General features: G+C 34.0%; 2 protein-coding genes across 4 annotated transcripts; one reads left to right on the forward strand and one right to left on the reverse strand.

The window, feature by feature from the left end:
* The first annotated feature begins 535 nt into the window (after positions 1-535).
* LOC107031283 (oligoribonuclease-like) lies at positions 536-21,934 on the forward strand. Of its 3 annotated transcripts, XM_027919650.1 has the most exons (8): positions 579-953; positions 3,462-3,538; positions 4,315-4,396; positions 4,516-4,571; positions 19,682-19,720; positions 19,815-19,901; positions 21,213-21,303; positions 21,469-21,914. In XM_027919650.1, exons 1-8 carry the CDS (start codon positions 770-772, stop codon positions 21,588-21,590), a joined length of 738 nt encoding a protein of 245 aa, XP_027775451.1. In that variant the 5' UTR covers positions 579-769; the 3' UTR covers positions 21,591-21,914. The 3 variants fall into 3 exon arrangements, with proteins under 3 accessions (XP_015088082.1, XP_027775451.1, XP_015088083.1); XM_015232596.2 differs by lacking the exon at positions 19,682-19,720 and having other exon boundaries at positions 536-953; positions 21,469-21,934; XM_015232597.2 differs by lacking the exons at positions 4,315-4,396; positions 4,516-4,571; positions 19,682-19,720 and having other exon boundaries at positions 580-953.
* On the reverse strand, positions 21,897-24,478 carry LOC107031282 (glyoxylate/succinic semialdehyde reductase 1). Its single transcript, XM_015232595.2, has 8 exons — positions 24,273-24,478; positions 23,920-24,030; positions 23,742-23,843; positions 23,477-23,578; positions 22,670-22,785; positions 22,508-22,586; positions 22,255-22,425; positions 21,897-22,177 (listed from the first exon to the last, which is right to left on the reverse strand). The coding sequence occupies exons 1-8, from the start codon at positions 24,378-24,380 to the stop codon at positions 22,103-22,105; spliced, it is 864 nt and encodes a 287-aa protein (XP_015088081.1). The 5' UTR covers positions 24,381-24,478; the 3' UTR covers positions 21,897-22,102.
* Positions 24,479-25,571: the final 1,093 nt, after the last annotated feature.

Raw genomic sequence — 25,571 nt, forward strand, 5'->3', positions numbered from 1 at the left:
ACACAAGCTTGGATTGGAGCATTTGAACATCAAAGTATATCTTAAGTTACTTGTTAATACATAGAAATTTGCTAACACCCTTAAGCCAATATTCTCTAACATGCCCAATATTACTCAATATTGGGCATTGGGATGCATATGTACCCCAATACGTATTCTTAAAACCTAATAGACTTTTCACTAGACAGGTATATTTTCTGGAATATTACACTACCAGATCATTCCGTCTATATATGTGTGTCAATTCCTCAAATATATAATATAAAATAAAGTCCAATTCCTCCTAATAATATCTGGTTTGGTTCATAAGGGAACACGATAATCATACTATTTTCATCTCAAATTAGTACATATATATGTGTAAAGAAATATTTACTTGTAATTTATGCTATTTAAAAATTTGATGTCAGAAATAGTTTTATATTATAGGAAGATTTGGAAAAGAATATGAATTATATGGAAAGATTATGTTAAAAAAAGTATTTATTTTATGACTTAAAGTATATAAATAAAATAAAAAAAATAATATAATATTGAAAAAAAGAATTATTTTTAAGTGAAAAATAGATTGGTGAGTTTGGAATTAGCTTTTTTTTTCTTCACAAATATAGATGATCCCTTCTGAAATTATTCGGATAAAAATAGAGAATTTGGGGTGGATTGTGTTATGTTGCAGCGTGCAAGCCGAAGGAACTAATTTCTTTGTTTTCTATTCGTATTGAATGAAAAGGATTGGTGTATTTGTGAATTGTGCAGGAGACGGAGAGAAATGAATCAACTCTCAAATGCGTTTTCATTGCTGAATTTGGATGTTGCAGATAGCCAAGCTGAGATTACTAATGGAGATACTGATAGAGTAACAGGAGAAGCTGTAGATGAGCGGGTTCAGAAGCTAGAATCAGCTTCAGGAGAGTGCAAATTGCCGCTTGTATGGATTGACCTTGAGATGACCGGTAATCATTAGGTCATGATGTTTTCAGATTTTACCTTATGCATTTAACCACAATCATCTTATTGTTTTTTCTCGCTATGTTATCCATCATTATATACATACAGCTGTGGAATGATATGTGTTTCCTGTCCCTTTAAGGGTTTAGAGTGTCCATGAATGGCATGTTGTCTGTCCAATTATATTGATTGACGTTGACTTTTGCACCCAGGGTGACCTAGTGGTCAATGAAGTGAATTGTGATTCATGATTTCTCGTGTTCAATTTCTAGTGGAGGCAAAACCTCTAGTTCATTTCTTTCCATCTATCTAAGACTTTTTTTGACAGTACGTTGGTGGGAGGTAGTAGGTAACTCGTACAATTAGTTGAGGTGTCAGTAAGCTGACATAGACATGGGTTATAATTTCTTATAATATTGATGTAGTTTTCTCAATAGGCTGATGCCACCAGAATCATCTTAAGATAGTTGTTTTGGGATACTGTTGATTTATCCTTCCCTCAGTTGTGTATCTTATGCTATGAAGGCGTCCTCCTCACCTCTGAACAAACCCATCTTCTCATTTATTGATTTAAACAAGAGTCTCTAAGCTTCTTCCGATCTTGTTGCCAGAGGCTGTTTTAAGTTCTTAGTGTCAGAAAACAACTATTTGATTCCTCATGCTGATAGTCAGAGATTAATCTTTCATCCCATTGTCCAGATCAGTTATGGCCTCCTCTCCCCCACTCTGTACTTTGGTGTCCAGCAGTACTGTACTGTGGTTGTTGTCTGGAAATGTCTCTATGTTTCTTCCTATTCTGTCTATCCTAAATCCTCATATTCTAGTGTACAAATGACTCCCAAAAGAAATTAGAAGCTGGAAGAACTAGATTGTGCTAAAATGTTGATTTCCAGATATACCTTCAGCATGTTGAATTTCCCTTGATAATCCAATTACTATCAAAGAAATCCTCTATGGTTATCCTTCCTTAACTTAGATGTCTATGAGTGCAGATGTCACTTGGTTCAGCGGTAAAAAGCGCCTAAGGTCTCTGAAAGGTTAAGGGTCCAATCCTCAAAAAGCACAACTAAGATGGCTAATGAGCCAAAATCTCAATATGTACAAGCAGATAGTTTTGCTTCTTTCACTTTTATGCATAATGTTATGCTTAAAGGATAAATGCCATATGTAGCTTATCGTCTATGTCTGTCCATAATTAGTTTGATAGAGGGTGCCAAAGTTCTGTGTTTATTTTGAAGGACAAAAGTGGAAGTTTTGCTAGATTGATAATTGTATGGGCCTATCAGATTCTTTTAATCTGTACATTGGCTTCACATCTCTTTAGGTGTTATTCTTCAATCCCAAAATTTAATAGCTAAATCGACTTGAGTTTTAATTTCATCAATCTTCTGATTGTCACTTTCTCAAAGGAAAAAAAAAGAGGAACTTATGCTGCTCACTTGATTTCCCACCTATTCTGACTCACTGCTGAGGCTAGTGTATCCCTTAGTCTTGATTTGCACTATGTGGTAGTCTGTTTCTCTTACCCAATTGTTATATGTTCCTCTTTTTTGTTGGGGGTGGGAGTGGGGTGGGTGGAGATGGGGGTGTTATAGAGAAAGTGTCACAAAAAACTGTACCCACTGTTAGATGTTCTCTTTTCTGGAAAAACAGAAGCATAGATGGAAAAAAAGAAAGAAAAGCCAAAATCGTTCCAACCAGTGTTTTAAAAGGCGGGGGCGTGAGGCGAGGCGTTTTATACTATATGGGGCGAGGCATAAGCCTCGAGACACGGGGCGTAAGTCCCATGATCTACGGGGCGTAGTCGCATGTATATTCAATTTTTTTTATAGTTTTATTACTAATAAAATAAGCAAAAGTAAACTTTTCAATAATTATGATTTTTATGTGAGATAAAGTGTTAATATTCAATAATGAAGAAAAAAGGATTATCATTATTATTTGAGAAATATCATTACATCAATAAAAAAATATGATTTAAAGCAAAAAAAAAAAGAAAAGAAAAATACATTAAAAACGCCCCGGTGTACATTTTTACGTCCAAGACTTACGTTTTTATGTTCAGGACTTACGCCTCAAATTTTAGGACTTACGCCTTATGGATCTACAATTTTAATTTACGCCCCAAAGCGTTTTTGGTATGCCCCGCCCGAAACTCGCCCCAAAAACGTTTTTGAAAACACTGGTTCCAACTAATGATAGTTTTTTCCTAGACTAGACAGGGTCTTATAATTCAACCATTTCAAAAAAGAAACATCTCAACCACTAAATTGTCTTTATCCTTCTATCATTGGATATCACAAGCTTACTTGAAGCGAAGAGGCTAATAATGATTACTTTGAAATCATGGGAATGAAACAAGCTACAGAACCGTGTAACCAATCATAAGCTGGACGCGTATACTGCTCTAGAAAACTTTTGCATGTCCTACCCAAATGCACCAAGGAATACATCATCGCAACATTTCCAATGAAAAGCATACGAGCCATGACTTTGTTTTGCTTGTACTGTAGGTTTGGATATTGAAGTTGATAAAATATTGGAGATTGCTTGTGTAGTTACTAATGGAAATTTGACAAAATCAATTGAGGTATTGCTAGCGATCCTTTTTTATCTTTTCTTACATTGCTATTCCAACTTTTGTCTTATGTTATTTAACACCATTATCTTTTTAAATTTTTATTTCTTACATTTACTTTGACTTTAGATAATCGGGAAAAAGGAAAGTAATGGTCAAATGATGCATAATACAATACTGTTTGTTCGAGTAACTTAAATCGATATTTACATAAGCACCCAAGGGTGTGGGACCTTGGGTGGCCTAGTGATCAATGAAGTGGTGCAGAACCAGAGGTCTTAGGGTCAAATCCTAGCGGAGGCAAAAAAACAATAGGTGATTTCTTCCCATATGCCTGGGCAGAGTTACCCGGTATACTTGAACCAGAATACACTACCTAATGGTCGGACAAGTTATTTCTTTTTCTTGTCAATTATGAACTTACTATGTGTTTTGAAACTATCAGGAACAATTAGTATTTGAAAGCTTAGTGTTGAGTCCTCTTGCTACCTTGTACTTGTGGGAGGTAGCAAGTACCCGGAGAGCGCAAGTTGGCCCATACACAGCCATCATAAAAAAAGAAGATATACATGGTACTTATGTTATAATCCAAATTTACAGAAAAAACTCCTAGTTCTTCAGAGCTTTTCTTCGGATGACACTGATCCCACTGCTGGGAAATATGGAAAACTTTGTTGACCTTTTTTCACTGGACACTTCTTTCATAAATCATGGCTTGTGCATCTGTAAATCACCTCATATATCCCCCTGGTTCTAAGTTAGAAAGTGTCTTATTTTTCCAAAAACAGGGTCCTGATTTGGTTATACATCAAGCTAAGCTGTGTCTAGACAATATGGGAACATGGTGCCAAGAGCATCATGCAGCGAGCGGTAAGCAACTTACTCTATCAACATCATTTCTACATTTTAAGCACCCATTTTTTAGTACAATTACCGTTTCAGAGATATCAAATACATTTTTAGTTCAAGATAAACTTAATTTGATTTAGGTTTGACTGAGAAGGTCCTTAAGAGTACAGTCACCGAAGAAGAAGCTGAAAAACTGGTACATCTAGCATTTTATCTTAAATATATAAGAGTGAGAATGCTAATATGTCAGCTTTAATTACAAAAATATTTAGGGCATCATTTACACATCTGATTCTACTTGTTTGTTTTTGAACTGGTTGCATATAGAATTGACCCATTTCTAGTTATCCCATCATACTTTTGAAAGGCTGTGAATACCAGAGCTAGTAAAATAGCCTTTCATTTGCCTTTCTTTGATGGAAGTTCAATTTTTCCGAACTGTATTTTAGTTCTAGGCCTAATTATTCTTTTGATGATTGGTTACATCATCATATATTATTATAAGTGGGAACAAAAAAGTTGAAAGTTGAAATACCAAAATAACCCTATATAGTTGAGTTACTACAATAATACCATTATATTATTATTATTGATTATTATTATTATTATTATCAAATAGTAATTTAAGTTCCATAACAGAAAACTTTTTACATACCACTAAAATGTTACTGTAATAATTTGAAGTGCATTTATGAGTATTTCTTTTGCCATTATCATTGAGTTGCATTAACAATTTTTCTTCTTAATTGCTGAATTTTGAGCACTTAAAACAATTACCGTTTTAGATTAAAAAAACTTAACATTAGAGCATATGAAGAGAGAGGTTAGAGCATATGGAGAGATTCATACAATATCAATATTTAATTGAAGAGAATACATGGTTAGATGTCACAATTTATTATTTTTCACTTTTTAATGACTTTAATTGCTTAACTTTTTAGCTTCTACAATTAAATACATTCATTCACAACCTTTCATATACACAATTTCTCTCTTTATAAGTTAAATAGAAAATATTAGTCCACTACACTTTATATTTTCACATCTTATAGTTCTTAAATCTTTTATTTCATTGGTCATTTTTTTTCTTATTGATATATTGCTTTGTTTAATTAACTTCTTTCATATGTATGGAAATATAGTGTTAGATATTTGACAATCTTGACAAATCATATATTGAAGTAGTAATCTTTTTTTTTTACCAATAAATATAGTGTATCCCACATGATTAAAATAAAAGTAATTTATGTTGAGAAAGTATTATTCTTTATGATAAATAAAGAAATTTTATAATTTAAAAGGATGCAAATTTGCAAATTAGAGAGACACATTATTTGTTTTATTTGCTTTAAATATTCATATTCTTAACTCATATCTAATTAGATATTCAATTTTTATACTCGTGATATCCATAACTCTCATCTCTTCATATTTATAATCTCTAAATATTTAATCTAAAATTTTAAGATATCTTTTGGTATTTCTTCATTTTATACTATATAAATTCAATCTTTTCATTTCAGATCCCCTAACAAAGTTATCATTTTTATTCTATAGTTAAAGTAGATGAAGAAGACTCTTGATTTTGATATGATATTGGAGAAAGAGTCGATAAGAACTCGAAATATTATGTATATTACTAAAAGCATGAACAAAAAAAATTGAAAGTTGAATTACGCTTTTACCCCTTTTATAAATTAAATTGTTATAAGTTTAAATATTTAATGGTATAAATTTAATTAAAATGTTAATGACTTTTAGTTCTAAGATTAATTCCTAATTAAAGATCTAATTTATTAATATTTATCATGTATATAATAATTATAAATTTTTTTTAAAAAAAAAATCTCTACCTAAATTGCTTTACTTTTTCTCTTCTCATAACTTTTTCCTTAACCGCTCTCATGAATAATATAATCTATGTGGATAAAGTATTATCATTTATGATAAATAACAAAATTTAATAATTTAAAGGGTGCAATCTGCAAAATGGAGACACACAAACACCATTTTACTTGTGATCATACATTGCATGCACAAATATTTTTGACGGTTGAAAGTTTTAAAATTATGTTTTGATTATTTGTTTCCTTAATAGGGATCTATCATACAACAAAGGCTTGACAGGTTCACTCCCTCAATCAATTGGAAATTTGAAGAGTATCGATTCTGTAAGGGTATTATTACATGATAAACTAACTTTAATTTTCTTTTTCATATTCTTCATTTATTTATTATTATTTTCTAATTACTTATTTAACTTTTATACTCTTAATATTCATAACTCTCATCTTTTCATATTCATAACCTTCAAATATTTAAACTTAACACTCTGAGATATCTTTTGATATTCCTTCTATTCTATTCTATCTAAATAAATTCAACTACTTTATCTCATGAAACCCCTACCAAGACTATTAGACTATTATTTTTATTCTATAGTTATAGTAGATGAAGAAAACTCTTGAAGTTTGATTGGATATGGAAGGAGTCGATAAGAACTCAGAGATTTATGTATTAATTGTGTACTTATTTTTTCATCTATACATACATCAGTGTTATAAGAATAATGTCTACATTGTTTTTTTTCTTAATTTGTTTCTTTTTGTCTTTTTTCTCTCTATTAGACTTCAAAATTTAGTTTTCTATGAATGTTTTATTGCCGTAAGTCTTTATTCTTATCTTGTAATTGTTACATTTATTATTCATTACAATTTACATATATATATTTTCATGAAATTTTAGTCATTCTAACGTATCTATAAAAATTCACATGAAACACACGTGCGAAGCACGTGCTCAGAAACTAGTATTACTAAAAGCATGAACAAAAAAAAATTGAAAGTTGAATTATGATTTTACCCCTTCTATAAATTAAATTATTATAAAATATTTAAATATTTGATTGTATAAGTTTAATTAAAATATTAATGACTTTTAATATTAATTCCTAATTAAACATCTACTTTATTAATATTTATCATCTATAATCTATATGTATATAATAGTTTTAATTTTTTTTTAAAAAATAGTCTCTACTTGCTATACTTTTCCTCTTCTGATAACTTTTTCCTTGCGCCCTCTCACAAATAATATAATTATGTGGATAAAGTACTATTCTTTCTGATAAATAACGAAATTTAATAATTTAAAGGGTGCAAATCTGTAAAATGGAGACACACACATTAATAATGTCCTCTTGATTATTATTAAAGAATGACTCTAGATTCATAAATTTAAATTCATTGATGCTTAATTACGTGATAAGAAGTTTAGTTGTTCTTTCTACATGGTTTGCTACCTTTAATTATCTTTTTCTTATTCTTTATTTATTTATTATTATTTTCTAATTACTTATTCAACTTTTTTACTCTTAACATCCATAACTCTCATCTTTTCATATTCATAACCTCCTAATATTTATACTAAAATTTTAAGATATCTTTTGATATTCCTTCTATTCAATCGATATAAATTCAACTTCTTTATCTCATGAAACCCCTAACAAGATTATTAGGCTATTATTTTTATTCTATAGTTAACGTAGATGAAAAAGACTCTTAAATTTTGATAGGATATAAAAGAAATCGATGAAAACTTAGAGAGTTATGTACTAATTTTGTACTTATTTTTTCATCTATATATATATCAGTCTTATAAGAATAATGTTTACATTGTATTTTTTCTTAAGTCTGTTTGTCTTTGTCTTTTATTTCTCTATTAGACTTCTAATTTAGTTTTGGGAAAATACACAAGTACCCCCTCAACCTATGCCCGAAATCCCAGAGACACACTTATACAATACTAAGGTCCTATTACCCCCCTGAACTTATTTTATAAGTAATTTTCTACCCCTTTTTGGCCTACGTGGCACTAGGTTGAAAAAAAAAGTCAACCAGCATTGATCCCACAATATAGTGCCACGTAGGCCAAAAAGGGGGAAGAAATTACTTATAAAATAAGTTCAGGGGGGGTAAAAGAACCTTACTATAGTATAAGTGTGTCTCTGGGATTTCGGGCATAGGTTGAGGGGGTACTTGGGCATTATCCCTTTAGTTTTCTATGAATGTTTTATTGCCGTAAGTCTTTATTCGTATTTTGTAATTGTTATATTTTATTATTCAATACAATTCACACACACTCACATTATTCTAACGTATCTATAAAAATTCACATGAAACACACGTGCAAAGCATTTGCTCAGAAACTAGTATTATTATAAGTGGGAACAAAAAATTTGAAAGTTGAAATACCAAAATAACCCTATATAGTTGAGTTACTACAATAATACCATTATATTATTATTATTATTGATTATTATAATTATTATTATTATTATTAAATAGTAATTTAAGTTTCATAACAGAAAACTTTTTACATACTACTAAAATGTTATCGTAATAATTTGAAGTGCATTTATGAGTATTCCTTTTGCCATTATCATTGAGTTGCATTAACAATTTTCTTCTTAATTGCTGAATTTTGAGCACTTAAAACAATTACCGTTTTAGATTAAAAAAACTTAAACATTAGAGCATATGAAGAGAGAGGTTAGAGCATATGGAGAGATCCATACAATATCAATATTTAATTGAAGAGAATACATGGTTAGATGTCACAATTTATTATTTTTCACTTTTTAACGACTTTAATTGCTAAACTTTTTAGCTTCTACAATTAAATACATTCATTCACAACCTTTCATATACACAATTTCTCTCTTTATAAATTGAATAGAAAATATTAGTCCATTACACTATATTTTCACATCTTATAGTTCTTATGTAATCTTTTATTCATTGGTCTTTTTTTTTTTATTGATATATTACTTTGTTTAATTAACTTCTTTCATTTTGTATGGAAATATAGTGTTAGATATTTGACAATCTTAACAAATTATATAATTGAAGTAGTAATCTTTTTTTTACCAATAAATATAGTGTATCCCACATGAGTAAAATAAAAAGGTTTTATCAATACAATAAGAAATTCTTCAAATTCTATTGATTTTTGCAAGTTGCAACCTTAATTGAATTTTTACCAAAAACATCATTTTATCCTTTACATAATGTATAATGCATCAATTATTCTAAAATAATTATATCATTTGAAATGTTTGGTATTAAATAACATGAGATACACGTGCAACGTACATGTTCGAGAACTAGTATTATTATAAGTGGGAAAAAAAAGTTGAAAGTTGAAATATCAAAATAACCCTATATAGTTAAGTTACTACAATAATACCATTATATTATTATTATTATTGATTATTATAATAATAATTATTATTATTAAATAGTAATTTAAGTTTCATAACAGAAAACTTTTTACATACCACTAAAATGTTAATGTAATAATTTGAAGTGCATTTATGAGTATTCCTTTTGCCATTATCATTGAGTTGCATTAACAATTTTTCTTCTTAATTGCTGAATTTTGAGCACTTAAAACAATTACCGTTTTAGATTAAAAAAACTTAAACATTAGAGCACATGAAAAGAGAGGTTAGAGCATATGGAGAGATTCATACAATATCAATATTTAATTGAAGAGAATACATGGTTAGATGTCACAATTTATTATTTTTCACTTTTTAATGACTTTAATTGCTAAACTTTTTAGCTTCTACAATTAAATACATTAATTCACAATCTTTCATATACACAATTTCTCTCTTTATATATTGAATAGAAAATATTAGTCCATTACACTATATTTTCACATCTTATAGTTCTTATGTAATCGTTTATTCATTGGTCATTTTTTTCTTATTGATATATTGTTTTGTTTAATTAACTTCTTTCATTTTGTATGGAAATATAGTGTTAGATATTTGACAATCTTGACAAATCATATAATTGAAGTAGTAATTTTTTTTTTTACCAATAAATATAGTGTATCCCACATGATTAAAATAAAAAGTTTTTATCAATACAATCAGAAATTCTTCAAATTCTATTGATCTTTGCAAGTTGCAACCTTAGTTGAATGTTTTACCAGAAACATCATTTTTATCCTTTAAATATTGTATAATGCATCAATTATTCTAAAATAATTATATCATTTGAAATGTTTGGTATTAAATAACATGAGATACACGTGCAACGTACGTGTTCGAGAACTAGTATTATTATAAGTGGGAAGCTCCTAACCTCAAAGTTGAATTACCTTTTTGTCCTTATCTTATCATTAAAATAAATTAATATTAATATCTATTTAATCAATTGAACATTAAGTAATAGTTATAGTATATTTTAATTCATGCATCAAACAAGATCTTAATGCATCATACATTCATGTACTAATTAAATGTAGGTAATGAAGAGTTACTTTCAATTTTAATTTATAAGATAAGTGGGGGCAATGAAGAGTCTATCAAACACACTCACACCANTGGTAAAAAAATATACTAGGGCAGATAATGAGGATAGACTCATGGAAAGTCAAACTTTCACAAAATAGAAGCAAATGAAAGGGTTTTTCATGTGAGACGTTTGACAATTTGATACTCCAAATTACACCTCCCTAAAGAAATATAAGCAGTCACTGTTCAAATAAAGAGCCTAACAGAGTTTAGGGTCGATCCCTCAAGGAATGAGGTCTAGACATAGCCTAATTGATTCTTAGTTTTACTTTTAGTCAAGTTAGTAAAGCTTTATGGAATGATTGTAGTAACACGTAACACACTAAGCAAGATTTAACTGTTTTGAAAATTCAATAGAAGATGAAACTAGGGTAATTATTTTCCCCACAAGTTCATAATGCAGTAAATCCTATAGTAGTAACCTTGTCTAAGGCTCGCAAATGTAAACCGCACTAAGGCCTCATTTGTTTTCATTAAGATTAAGACCTCTGAATCTGAATACACGTCTGAATCTAAAGATTTGCATTACGGCTAGGTGTCTAGATCTGAATACACATCTGATTATTAAGATGTGGTCTCCAAATCTGTACATTGAATGATTATGTTTTGTTTTCAATATTTCAATGTGCATATGAAATCAAACATTATATTAATAAAGTGTTATAAAAAATTCTTTCAACAAAAATATTACTTTTTGATTAAAAAAATATCAGTCATCAAGCATATAACAAAAAAAAAATCACGAATAAAAATATTTTATAGGCACAATATAATATCAAAAAGTTCAATAAGTATGATAAATTCTAGTCAAAAAATAATAAATAAGGTATCACATTATCAACACCTAACATGTATTTTGGCTTATTAGAAAAACTAAAGAATTCTTATCTTTTTTCCAATAACCTTAACCCATTTCTTTAATTTGTGTACCTCAAACGTCATTCATGCTTTTTTGTTGCGGACACTTTCACAAAATTTACTACCACATGTACTGTATAATGACTCTTCCCATCAAAGTCCATCTAATTTTTCCATATATTCTTCAAATGTAGGTGCACTATTTTTAATCAATAACTCTAGAGCAGTACTCATATTCTCATCAATTTCCAATTCAGAAGAATAAGTTTTTTTCTCCCCAAAACTTTTTTTCCAGCTGAAACTGAAGATTGGGATGGAGATTATTAGAGCTCCATTATTTTGTGACCAACTAGTTCAACAACAATAACATACTAGGTTTATCTCACAAATGGGTTTGATGATCAAAGGGGCTCGATATTATTGGCCTAAGACAAAATTCTAATAAGAGACCTCAAATATGTATACATAGTTATATTTTTAATTATGAATAATATTTGTTTCACTCCAAAATCTTGATGAACAAAAATACACTTAAAATATTATTGCAACAAGTGTTCTTGACAAACATCAATACACCCAAAGAAAATTATTAATATAAAAAAATACTTGTAAAGATTATGAAAATATACCAGTTCAAGAGAAAAAATTGCTGTGTGATTGAGAAAAGAGAGGAAGAAAGTTTGTAGTTATGAGAGCAAAAGTCGCGCAAAGACCGAGAGAGGCGATACAATATTATTTATAACTTATTAAATTAGTCTGAATGATGTTAAGACTCTCCTGCATATCTGATCTGTTCAGGTCCATTAAGAGGCTTTTTGAAAAAAAGAAACAAATGGACTAATGGGCTGAATCTGAATCATCCAGATATAAACATAAAAACCAAATACACTTAATGGGCTGAATCTGAATGATTAAGATTCATACCTCTATTAAGTGCAAAGAAATGAAGCCTAAGCAAGTCTTATCAACTGGGGTTTAGGGAAGTGAACTAATCAGCTAGAGGGAGGGGTGAGAAAGGAGAGTGCGGTGATCGAAGGGCTGACAAGTAGACGAGTGATGAGGTCTCTTTGTTGAAGCCTCGTGCTCACTATTTTCATCACTTTTGGCACTGTTTCTTTGTTCCAAATAACTTGCACAACACCATAGGCTTGCTCTTATTTTCAATAGTTAAGACTCATGAACAATTAATTTAGGATCACTATAGGAATTTCTTAGCTCATAACGTAGGCTCAGGGTCATGTGTGGTATATTTAGATTTAAAGTGACCTTTTTGCCCTCCTTGACATTACATTGGCTAGTTTTGTCTTTTACAACTAATACGTGTCTCACCCTTTTTTCTTTTCTCCTCATTCTTCATTAAAGCTTGGGTGTGGCTTTGGCTTTCATCTTTTTCATTCCAGTATTTTTTTCAGCTTTATATGCATTTGCTTTTCTTTTTAGCTGTGACATCACCTTATTTTTCTTTTCATACCCTTTCTTTTCTTGTTTTCGTTTCTAGTAGCCGCCCTCAACTAAGACTTTTAACCTGAATTGAGGTGCATGACGTCCAAGGAGGGACCGGGGCCAAACAAAGGTTAACATTCAGGCATGGGGAAAGGTGAATTGGGTAAACAAAAAGGATGGTCTATTCAAGGCTCAACCACTTGGATCTAAGTGAGCATTTTCATTTGATTAGTTGTTTTTAGCCTTAGTAGACTTACTCTCAGCAACGACCTATGATTCGTTTCTAAGTAACAATTCAATTATCCTAACGAGACTAACGGGGCTAGTTCTAGATTGGCACATACTGTACAAATGAACAAATATCTCGCACACATATGAAACATCGTTTCACTATCACTTATCAATGTATCTGGTTCATACTTCAACTTAAGTCATGTTATCCTATCAGTTCCTATCATGTCATATGAAAATGTGACACAGTCAGCTTATCATTAATACCGATATAGCACAAAGCACAAAATTTGTAGGGATATCATTTTTCATCAACATTGCCATCATGCCTTTACTTCTCGTCTACTTTCACAATTTACATCCTACACATGTCGGTACAACAGAAATTAAATAGTCGTTTGGGAAAAAAACATAGGCAAGCAAACCCTAAGGCACGATCCGAACACTCTTTAAGTAGTTCACCCCACCCCCACATAAAAAGTTGTGCGATATCCCCAAGGCACTAAAAATGTAAAAATTGGAAGACAAACCTGGGGCGCTTATGGGTCGAAGAACTAGCTAGAGGCATGTCATTCCATCTGTGTGGACCTCGGTACCTCAAGAGTCAGGATCAATCGGAGGCACATCATCAATAGTGCCCTTTGAGCTCGAAGCTCCAACCGCCTGCGGGAAGACACTATCCAATCTACCTTCCTTGGATTGGATGGACTACAGACGGGTTGTCTCAATTGCACATCGCTCCCGCTTTCTAGCATGCTCGTCATCCTCATCTCCAATATCAACATTGGACCGCATGTGCTTCCTACCCGCACTAGAAATGTCCTCGCCAAAAAGAGCTAGCAACACCTTGTCTCCAACAATCGGGATTGAGGGACCAAATGGTGGAGGTGGTGGTGGGGCAAAAGCCAGTGCATCAACATCAGCGCAGAGTCTGTCTAACTCCATCTAGAAACTCTCTAGGTCATTTCTTTGAGTGGTCTTGGGTTTGGCCAACATCCTCAACTCAAAAGCATCGATCCTCCTCTGATTGGCTTGACTCTTGCCCTGCCATCATAGTCTGCATCGTATAATGACCTGCGACAGTAGTAGAAGCTCATGGTGTGCTAGCAGATGGTGCGAACGTGGAGGTATGGTTGCCTCAACGGGCTCACTAGTTGCGGTCTCCTGCTCTAGTTACTCTCCATCTTTAGGTTGCTCGGCGGCCGTCATCATGGGCATGCTGAACTATGAGCCTCGTCACGGTGCAGTTAAGTTAGCCTCATCCGTAATAATCTCAACATTCAAGGTCCAAGTCAAGCTCAATCAGAGGGTTAAGGTCCTTTATCATTGACGCCGTGGACTCCCGACATAACCCGAAAATCAACCAAGTGAAAGGGAGAGCCGTGGTGATTCGGAGGGCTCGCTCATGTATCTCTACAATCAGTATGTGAGCAAAGTCTATCTCATATTCGACCATCAAACATGCCACCATCACTGCCCGATCATATGTCAAGTGGTCATTCTTCATAGTAGGGGATAGTCAAGAGCAGTCAATAGACCACCAACATTTGGCCCTGAAGTTTAGCGAGGCCTTCTTTATAGGGCCCAGACCATGTACCTAGTCTGCATTTACACCCTGCTCTGCTATATCTTCAAACCCATCTCAACATATCCTTTTGATAGGTGGCATCATTCATTGCCTTCAAATCCCGAACTATTTGCATCCGATAATCAAACTCTGCCATTGATGCAGAGTGCTAATAGGTTGGGCCATGCAGGAATCGACCGATGATCTGCTCAGAGATGTCAATCGAGAAATCCCGGACTATGGTGCTCAGTAGGGGAGGTTGTGCTAGTTTCTTTCTCTTCTTCGACATTGCATTTTTGACCATCGCCGCGTAAGAGACATAGAACTCACGAATCATGTTTTCACTGTATTGGCGCGGGGACTCCCTATTAAGTCGCATCTGTGGCATCGGAACAGAGGATGGATCTTCGATGTTGTATGTAGACTACCAGTCAAAACTCATGGCTCTTTAGCATTTCAGTCTGCAACTTTCTAAGAGATCTGGAGTATCCCCAAAACATCAAAGCAGTACAACTGTCCCGAGACCTAGGCAAACTGTAGTCGGAGTAGGACCCCCTTGAACTTGAGTGCGATTCAGATTGAGAGCTGGATTCAGACCCCTATGTTGAACTACCCTCCTCGCTCGATGAATAATATTTCTCTTCATATTGGGAGTTGTTGCTCGTGGGGTGCGACCATATTGACCAATTCCAGGGCCATCTCTATTTGCCAGGCTTGGTTTCGGGTGGTCCGAGGCTCTCTAGGTGAGTCATTCCCCACATGGCCACTGAATTCTGGCCCACTCAACTCCTCATCGGATTGTTGGTCGGTGAATCGAGATTTAGGTTCGGCCACGACTTTGCCCCCCCACCTTTGATTACCTCTTGGAGGCATAATACCTGTGTAGGGGCTATTAGTAACTTGGAAGTACCATAAGAAAGCCAAAAAAATTGAAAAAAAGGGGGAATTCACATATAGCCACTTAAAAATTGCCTAATTACTATTCAGATTTATAGTTTGATAATTACAATTAGTAGCTGCATGTTATATGGAGGAGAGAGACGAGCGAGATTGGGAGAGAGGAGAGAGGCGAGAGGGGGGAAAGAGTGGTAGAAAGGTGAACTGTATATGTATATTGGTTAGATAATTGTATATTATACATATGTATTTGTATATATGGCAAGAGAGATCGAGAGAGGGAGGCGAGAGGCGAGAGAGAGGGGGCAGAGAGTGGGAGAGAGGTGAATTGTATATGTATATAATTGTGTATTATACATTATGCATTTGTATATATGGCGAGCGAGATTAGGAGAAGAAGGAGAGAAGCGAGCGAGATTGAGAGAGGGAGGAGAGAGGCGAGCGAGAGAGGGGAGAGAGTGGGGGAGAGGTGAATTGTATATGTATATAGGTTAAATAATTGTATATTATACATGTGTATTTGTATATCTTGGCGAAAGTGACTAATAATACAAATTCGAAGTCAGCCCATGTAATTAATGTGTAATGTTAGTCACGAGTTGTAATTATAGCAAACTATAGCTATGATGAGTAATTAAATAGTATAAATTTGCTTAGCCGCGTAATTTTCCCAAAAAAAAAAAATCAAAGAAAACAAAAGAATTACACTGGGAGTACACTGTTTTCAGTCCTACGTAAGGGTACCTATGGACCATAGAAGGTTCTACGAGCCGTAGGACCCAATCGTAGGAAGGGAGGCCTAAATTCATAGTCCTCAACTTATATTTTTGACTTTCAAACATCTTGTACGAATCATATGTACGATTCATAGAAAGTTCTACAATTTGTAGATAACATTATGATAGACTCTGTAATTATCCCACACATCGGGTGCTGGCCTCTTTCCGAGCGGAGGCTGATCTTGCACTATTGGTGGGTTGTTCTGGTTGTATCCTTGTATCTCTCCTACACTCAGAAGTTGGGCTTCTTGATGAAAATTATTTTGAAGCAAAAAAGATATAGATGACGTACTAGAAGAAGAGAAAACAGAACTTTCAGAGTAGGGACTCAAGTTCTTGTCTCTAGTAAAAGAATTTCTAGAGTAGGGAGAAAGAATTTTCAATGTCGGAACTCATACCCTTAGCTGTTATAGAAATTCAAGATCAGAGGAGTACATTGGTCATGTAAAAAGTAGCATTGCCGGTCACCGAAGATATAGTGGCACCAGTCAGGGTAATAGAATGAGGTGTTCGATCCCTTTTGCATCGAGTGAAGGTTAGATTCCAGTTCTATTGGTCTGGACTACCATTTTATTTTTTGGAATAGGAAGATGAATTTGTATTTTTTTTGAAAGCAGAAAAGAATTAGGACGTACTAGAAGAAGAGGAAAAAGAATTTTCAGAGTAGGGACTCAAATTCTTGTTTCTAGTAAAAGAATTTTTTGAGTTGGGAGAAAGAGTTTTCAGTGTATGGACACTCGCCCTTAGCTTTTGTAGAAATTCAAGATCTGAGGAGTACGTTGGTCATGTAGAAAGTAGCTTTGCCGTTCACCAGACAGAGTGGAACCATAACTTTCACCATAGCAATGAATGATGTTTGAATAGAAAGTGGAGCACCAATTGCTGTAGAGAGTTGTTCTAGACGCTGGAAGGAAGAAAAAGGGGAAATCATTGGCCAGGTGGACGACACACATTGATCGGCATTGCCCGCGATTCTTGAATAATCCACATCACTTCTACTTCCATTGGAACACAAGATTCCTATTAGTTGTGACAAGGGCCGTTATCCATAATTTTAATTGTCTTTGGAGAATTCCTCAATATCTTCTTCTTTCTCTACAAAATGTTTTTCTTTGTTCGGTAGCAGAAGCTATTTGAGTCTCTACCAATACCATGTAATTGTAAAGAAAGAAAAAAAGGTGTGATGTTTGAGAATGAATTGCTTGATTATTCCCTCAAGCATGTTGGGGTTTAAATAGTGTTTACAAGTAATCCTAAAAAGGTACAATAAAGTAATCCTTGTTTCTAATTATGCAATTAAGACTTTAAACCTTTACAATATATATAAGGAATGCGATATTGCCATATTAATAATTTTCATAATTCTTAACCAGATCCTAAAGAGCAGACTATAATGTGCATCAAGATTTTGAGGGGCTTGTAAGTCCTCTTAAAAGAGATGGTGCCTCCAAAATGCGTACACTGGTGCACAGTTTTCGTAAGCTTGTGTTGCCATCCTTGAGAGTGAGAAGAGTGAATATCACTCTTTAAGTGGGGTGTAATCTATATAATTTTTGTCTATGTATCATAATAAGCCCTTTATCGAGCATTTTTACCTACTACTTGTCTTTGTTGCAAGCACAAGTAAGCGTTACTGAAAAACTGGAAAGACTTCAAGAAACTTTTTATTGACGCGACAGATGGTGCTAGAAAGATTCACTTAGTTAATTGGGAGGCTGTTCCCAACGAAGTGGGGTGGTCTACGGGTAAAAGATCTCAAGGTGTTTAACAGAGTTTATTGGAGAAGTGGTTATGACTATTTGTGGTGGAGGACACCTTATTGAGGGTAGACAAATATGGCACATCGGGGGGGGGGGGACTAGAGATTTTACTGTTTCGTTTGGTTGTAGCATGTGGAGGAGCACATGACCTTTAGGGTGGGGGACGGAAGGAGAATTAGTTTTGGAATCACAATGATATGGGGAGAGCCAATTGAGGGTGTCGTTCACTAACATGTACAAAATCTCAAACCACGTGGGGTCAACAGTCAACCAGACCTGCAAGGAGCATTAAAAAGAAGCTTTTTGGGACTTTACTTTTAGGGGAAACTACAAGATTGGGAGATGGAAGAGTTCCAAAGGCTATTAGAGTTACTCTTCAAGCAAATCAAGTACAACGTTTGTGATTCTCTTGGTGGTGGGAATTGAGGAGCGATGGTTTGTTTTACTGTCAAATCTCTCTAACAGAGATTGCTTGTGAGAGAGGAGATGCTTTTTCCGCATCTTTCGATTTGGATTCGTAGGGCACCCAGGAAGGTGTTTTTTTTTTGCATAATTGGCAGCGAGGGCAGGAAATCTGACAGCTTAGAACTAAGGAAGAGAAATATCAGTCACGTTAGCTGGTATTTTATATGCACGTGTTCAGGTGAAGAAATTGATCATCTATTGGTGCATTGCAAAGTGACGTCGAGCTTCTGGAGGGTGGTCTTGAATTATTTTGGCGTACAATAGGTCATGTTGGGTACTATAAGAGAGGTCCCGCAAAGTTGGGCTGGATACATAGAAGGCAAAAGGCATGGAGGGTCGTCCCATTAGCTCTTATGTGAGTAGGAGAGCTTTTGAGGGGATTGCAAATGAGTTTTGCACATTTTACACATAGCCTTTTTTCTTTGATTGCTTTTTGGTGCAGCCTCCAAATTCCTCCTTGTATAGATGTTTGTGTCTTTTATAGAGAATCATGTTTTGATGTAGATTCTCTACTTTTTGGTTTACCTCTTGTATATGGGAGCTTTCAATCCCCTTGTTAATAATACTTATTTACCTTATCAAAGAGAATAATGTTTGGCTTATAGGTATTTTCTCTTAGGAGTACAATTATGCACAATAACTTTTTGTGGTATGTCACTTTGATATCCAAACCTCAATTTTTTTGAACCCTATTTTCTCATGTGCTTGTGTTTAGAAAATGCCTCCTAGGTGTTGAAAATAAGCATATACTTTGAATGGCCACATCCTCACATTGGAATTGGTTGTTACAGTGAATATTGTTTTTATCTTTTCCCACACCAAAAAGGCAAAAGGTATAGCTTCATGTTGAAGAGCTGTGACCAACATCAACACCTTTTGTTCTCTCCGTCCTTTCCTCTTTTCTTTCTATTGTATGCTGATGTTGGTCTGATTTGGCAGTTACTATTTCAGTCTAAGTTTTCCCTGCAAATAATTAAGGTACAACATGATTGATAATTGAGATGCATCGCTATTGCTACGGGGTCCATGAAACTGGTCTTTACATTAACATATTTTTGGTTGCATTATGTAGGTTATTGAATTTGTGAAGAGAAATATTGGCACATATACACCATTACTAGCAGGAAATTCAGTCTACGTGGATTTTCAATTTTTGAAGGTATATTTATTTTAGTATAAATCTATAGACATATCATTCTGAGGTATCTCATCGACAAATTAATGGATTTCTGATAATTATATGTGCCATTTCGCATTACCTGGCTAGAGGCAAAGACTATAGGTAATTTCTTTTCATATGTCCAAACTTTGGTGGATAGAGTTACCTAGCAATTTGTGCTGGTAGGAGGTACCAAGTACCCATGAAATGAGTTGAGGTGCACGTAAGCTGACCTGGACGAATAGTTGTCAAATATATATACTACATGAAGATAGTTAGGTAAGTGTCCTCCCCGTACTATTTCTTGTCAAATAACTTCAACTAGAGAATGCTTTGTCATTTCAACCCAAAATCTCCCAAATCCATTTCACTCTTCCCCTCATCACCCAAAAGCCCCTTTGTTCTTTGCAATATGTTTTTGAGAATGCTAATAGGAAAACTAGTGTTTCTTGCTATATTTTAGATCTAAAGCAGTTGTGAAGAGTGTAAAACATATTTTGATTAAAATTATTAACTCTCAACATAAGTAGAAAAAAGAAGTGGGACGCAGGTAATTCCATTTAACTATTTCATCTCTGTTCCTTTAAATTTGACAAGCTTGAAGACTCATACTACTAATGAATTTAAGATTCCCAATGTGGTTGCTTTTGATGTCCATATAACAAATATAAATTTGATTCTTTTCTATAGCACAAAAACCTAAACAAACTAGTCCCAAACCCATCAATGGCGATACTATCTTTATTTAGCATCATTTTGGTTTTTGTAATATCCAAAATCTAGCAACAAGGAGATCTGGTGATTTAAGTGAAAGATACATGGAGGATAGAGATAAAATGAACCATGAATAAGTAAAACTGAAGCTGAAATGGGTAAACTGCAGAGAAGAAAGGAGCTTTTCGGTGAGGTGTGGAAGAGGGATTTATGTTGAAATGACAAAGAAGTCCCTAATTTTCATTAGGTGGCAAGAAATACTAAAGGGATTGTAGGAAAATTTATACAGTCAGCTAGACGAAAGAAAAGTGAGGAGAAGTTTGCTCAGAAATAAATACTTATTTCTTGAGAAGACCAAAACATCCCTGCTATTTAAAAAAGGGGATGTGTTTATAAGGGTGTTCTGGTGAACTCCAAAAAAGGGTATATTGCTAATATCCTATCTTTATGTATTATGTTAGCATTACATCATATATATTTCTTGCCACGTGGCATAGTCTAGTATGATTCAGGTGTTTCTATGCAGTTATACTCTATTGGCCTTCCAAATTTTAGAGCTTGTTTCTAAATTGTTCTCTTTCTAATTTATGCATGCAGAAATATATGCCGAATCTGGCTAGTCTATTTTCACATGTACTTGTTGATGTTAGCAGTGTCATGGCATTGTGTCTTCGTTGGTATCCAAGAGGTAAAACCAGTACAGGTTATTACGTTTTATTAGGTTTACTTTAATGAATTCCTTGACGGGTGGGGGGCTGTTAAGTATTTAAGTAGTGACTAATATCCAATTTCTTTGGCTGTTGCATTTTTAATTTTGCATCTATTTAATAGTATTTTCCTCATTTTTCATTAGATGGAAAAAAGGCACCTAAAAAGGAAAACAAGCACAGAGCTATGGATGACATTAAGGAGAGCATAGCAGAACTCAAATACTACAAGGAACACATATTTAAAGCATCCAAGTCCAATAAGTAATGGTGTGCAAAATTTCCTATTTCGCGGTTATGGCTTCTTCTTTTAGGTTTTAGTATAACCAACATTATGCTTGGCAGAAATGTCTGTAAGTGTTTCAACAGGTAACCAATTCAGTAGTAAGATATTATCATCTTATGTGGCCTGGCCAAAAAGTGGATGTGTGTGAAGGGAAATATCAGAAGAATACTTCTTCTTGCCTTTACAGTAATAGATGAAATCGGACTCGGTTGCAATTTCAAGGACAATGAATTTTCCTTTCAGTTGGTTAGCATGTAAAAGGAATATGCAAGTTGATTCAAATGGTTATTTAAATTTCTCAACGAACGATGTCTTTTCCCTTTGGACCTTAAATCTAATTTTAAAGCCAACAGAAGAGGGCTTACAAGTTGTCACGTTGTTTTGACATTTGCAAGTACATAGGAAGGAAGGTTCCATTACAGTTTTTAGAAGTTCCATGCTAGTTAATTATTTTAGAGAGACAAAAGGGAATCAGTAATGATCTCCAGCCTGACTCATTTGCTGAGAGTCTCAAAAACAGCTGAAAAGTCATGGTCTCCCAAGCCCAAGCTCCTTGCCTTCTTGAATGCCTGGAGGCAAAAAAGTGTCGACAATAGAACTTAAAAAGGCAACTAGAAAGAGTAGTATGATGTTTAGATCGGCTTACCTCATTTGCAGCAGCTGCAACTGGCATTGGCACTGCATTCTCATCTCCGAGTGCAAGAGCCAGCCTCATGTCCTTCTGCTGATGTTTCAGAGGAAATGCGGGTGGGTAGCTATTTTTTATCATGGCAGGTCCTTTCATTTTGAACATTGGGTTAGCAATGGCTCCAAGATCCTGTGAGAATGAATACGAATTCTGAAGATTTACTTGGATGTGTTTTAAGGGTAACATCAACTTGGCTATGGCCTATGCTTACCAACACATCGAGAAGGGTATGAGGGTCCAATCCACTTTTGTCAGCCAGTACAATTCCTTCTGAAAACGCATTCATCATACTGCACATTCATTCATTCATAATAATGTAAGACTCAAAAGTTTTCAAACACACAAGAAACATAAAAATTCCACTGCCAAATACCTGCCCATTATCATATTAACAACAAGTTTCATTTTTGCTCCATTCCCAATCTGTCCCAAGAAAAAAGATTTCTTTCCCAGGACATCAAAAGCAGGTACTACTTGATCGTACAGATCCTACAAGGATTCAACTAAAAAGAATTAAAAAATTGATACAAGATTGAAAGGTTGTTTAGTTGCAGTGTGCTATGAAGTTCACTCGATAATACAGGGGATTTCACTATATTCATTTACACATGCATATTTCAGTTTGCACACAACATGGTTGTTATAATTGAATATAACTAGTTAGGCTACACAAAAATTTGAACGGACAAAGCTTGGAATGCACAGCCAATGCTTAAAACACAACTCATTAGGAGATAACTTTTAAGAAATATTTAGTTTTCAAAAAACAAAACAGAGTAACAGTTTCTTTGAGGATAAAACTATTTGGGTCGTGTTGTCTAATGAGTAAAACATGTTCCACTTATATCGACTAAATAAAATATGCAGAGAGCACTTATGATCCTAAGTTGGGAATTATTTTTTCATCTAAACTTGTAGGGTTTAGACAGTTTGAGATGTTAAGTTTCACCAAAACTTTTAAGGGTTTGACAATTCGAGATGATAAGTTGGGAGCATTTTTTCTTCAAACAATTAAGGATTTGACAGTTTGCGGAGTAGAGATCCTGGCTTCACAGTGAACAATTGAGGATTAACGTGACTTGTAGCTATTTATGGTTTTGGCAAATCTTACAAGTTCCATGCTGTGTTTGAACTTGGGAGAGTGTGGTTCCAATTCCATTAAAGAGGTAAATAATTTTACCTTGTCACCAGCTGCTAGGATTACTAGTTGTCCATCTTCAGCTGGCTTTTTGCTCCCTGAAACTGGAGCTTCAAGGAATGAACCACCCTTTGATGTAATGGCCTGTAATTGTTGCAAATGTTAGTAAAGTGCGACTTATCCCTTCCCTCACATCTAAACATGAACGCGAGGGTCGTAAAATTATAGGATCAGAAAGTAAGTCTTGCTAAGCATATACTCCAACCTATTAATCAATATTGAAGAATTAGAGTTGGGTAATGGGAACCTGGCTAATCTGTGAAGAAGTATCAGCATCAACGGTTGACATGTCTATATAGCCCTTTCCGGCACATATGTGCTCAAGTGCTCCGTGTTTGTCAAAAACCACCTGGGGAAGAAAGTGTGATTAGATAAATAAAGGAAGTAGAATTATATTGTATTGACATGTGTGTGTATTAATTAACTGAAAGAGCTGCAGCTGGATCAGACAACATTGCAATTGTATACTTGCATTTCTTGATTACTGCTGCAGGAGTTTCTCCAACAGAGGCTCCATGTTGCACTAGCTCATCACACTGAAAAATCCATAATAAACATAAAGACTAGGCCAAAATACTACTTTGGTGCTAGTTGTAAGGTAGGCGCATGTTTTGAGGGAGTTTTTGGTCAAAAAAAAGAAAGAAGAATTTAGAGACATACATAGAAAGAAGCATGTAAACAAAAACATAAAAGCAGAGGGATGAGGGATCCATTTCAGGTTGAACAAGGAAACAATTAGATCGCATATTTTGGTTAACAAAGTAGTAAAGAATAATACCCTGGAGAGGGTGCGATTCCAAACAGTAACCTTGAAACCATGGCGCAGCAAGTTCACCGCCATTGCTCTTCCCATAATACCAATCCCTAGAAACCCTATTTCCTCCATTCTTTTCTTTTTTCTTTCTTCACTGATAATTCGTTTCTATTACTCTTATTATACAGAAGCTTGTTGCAAATACTCCTATTAAAAATGACTGCAACACAAAATATTAATTAATTATTTAGTATCTGCTTGTTTTGTAGTTGATTCACCACTTGAATCGTGCCACGTCAACCAGATTCTCTTCCACTCGTTTTCTCTATTTCCTCATTCCTCCATTTGTCTTTTTTCCTCTTTTATGGGAGCCCAAAGTGAGTTTTGTGTCATCCCATAAATCTACCTTCCCCATTTCCCTCTATTTCCTAGGGTTATTTCTACGGGTGGGCATAAATATCGAAAAATTGAAATATTGAACCGAATTTTTTTGGTATTTTGGTTTTTGATTCGATATTCGGTGCATTTTTTTGTATTTTTTGATATTTCGATTCGATTTTCGATATGTAACTTTTTGTTTTTCGGTATTTCGGTTTAAATCGAAATATATTATATTATAATATATATTTATATTATATTAATTATTTATGTTAAATAATTTTTTTTAAAAAAAGAAAAAATTTGAAAAGTAAAAGCTACTTTATACTTTTTTTAACTTTTCATTTGTATTTTTACTTTATACTTTATAGAAACCCCCACACCTAGTGACCTAGAAGGCTAACCTAGACACCCTAATATGAAAATAATTCATCTTCTTCATTATTCCAAGTTACATACTTCCATAGACCATTCTTCCTTTCAAGTTTTTCTTATTTCATTTTTTTGGTTTGTTTTTCGTTAATTTTTCGATCGCTTTTCGGCGAACAGCACAGCTGCACAGGCGGCAGCAGACTTTCGAGTTTCGACGGTAGGCCCATCAAAAAACCAAATTAAAAAATCGAATAGAAATAATAAAAATCGAACCAAAATAATAAAAATCGAATCGAACTAAAATATTTTGGTTCGGTATTCGGTACACATTTTATAAGAATCGAAAATTGAAAAAACCGAAAAAAAATCTAAAATCGAACAAAAATACCGAATGCCCACCTGTAACGACCTGTTTAGTCGTTTTAAGCAGCAAATTTAATTCTGGAAAAACTGTCTGAGTCGACGGAACCCACGACGGACCGTCATGGGCACGACGGGCCGTCGAGGGGGTCTCGTTCCAAAACACTTAGAATTCTGAAATTTGGGTACTGAAATCGACTCTCTGAACTTCGT

The sequence above is a fragment of the Solanum pennellii genome, chromosome 9, assembly GCF_001406875.1.
Source record: "Solanum pennellii chromosome 9, SPENNV200".
Lineage (NCBI taxonomy): Eukaryota > Viridiplantae > Streptophyta > Magnoliopsida > Solanales > Solanaceae > Solanum > Solanum pennellii.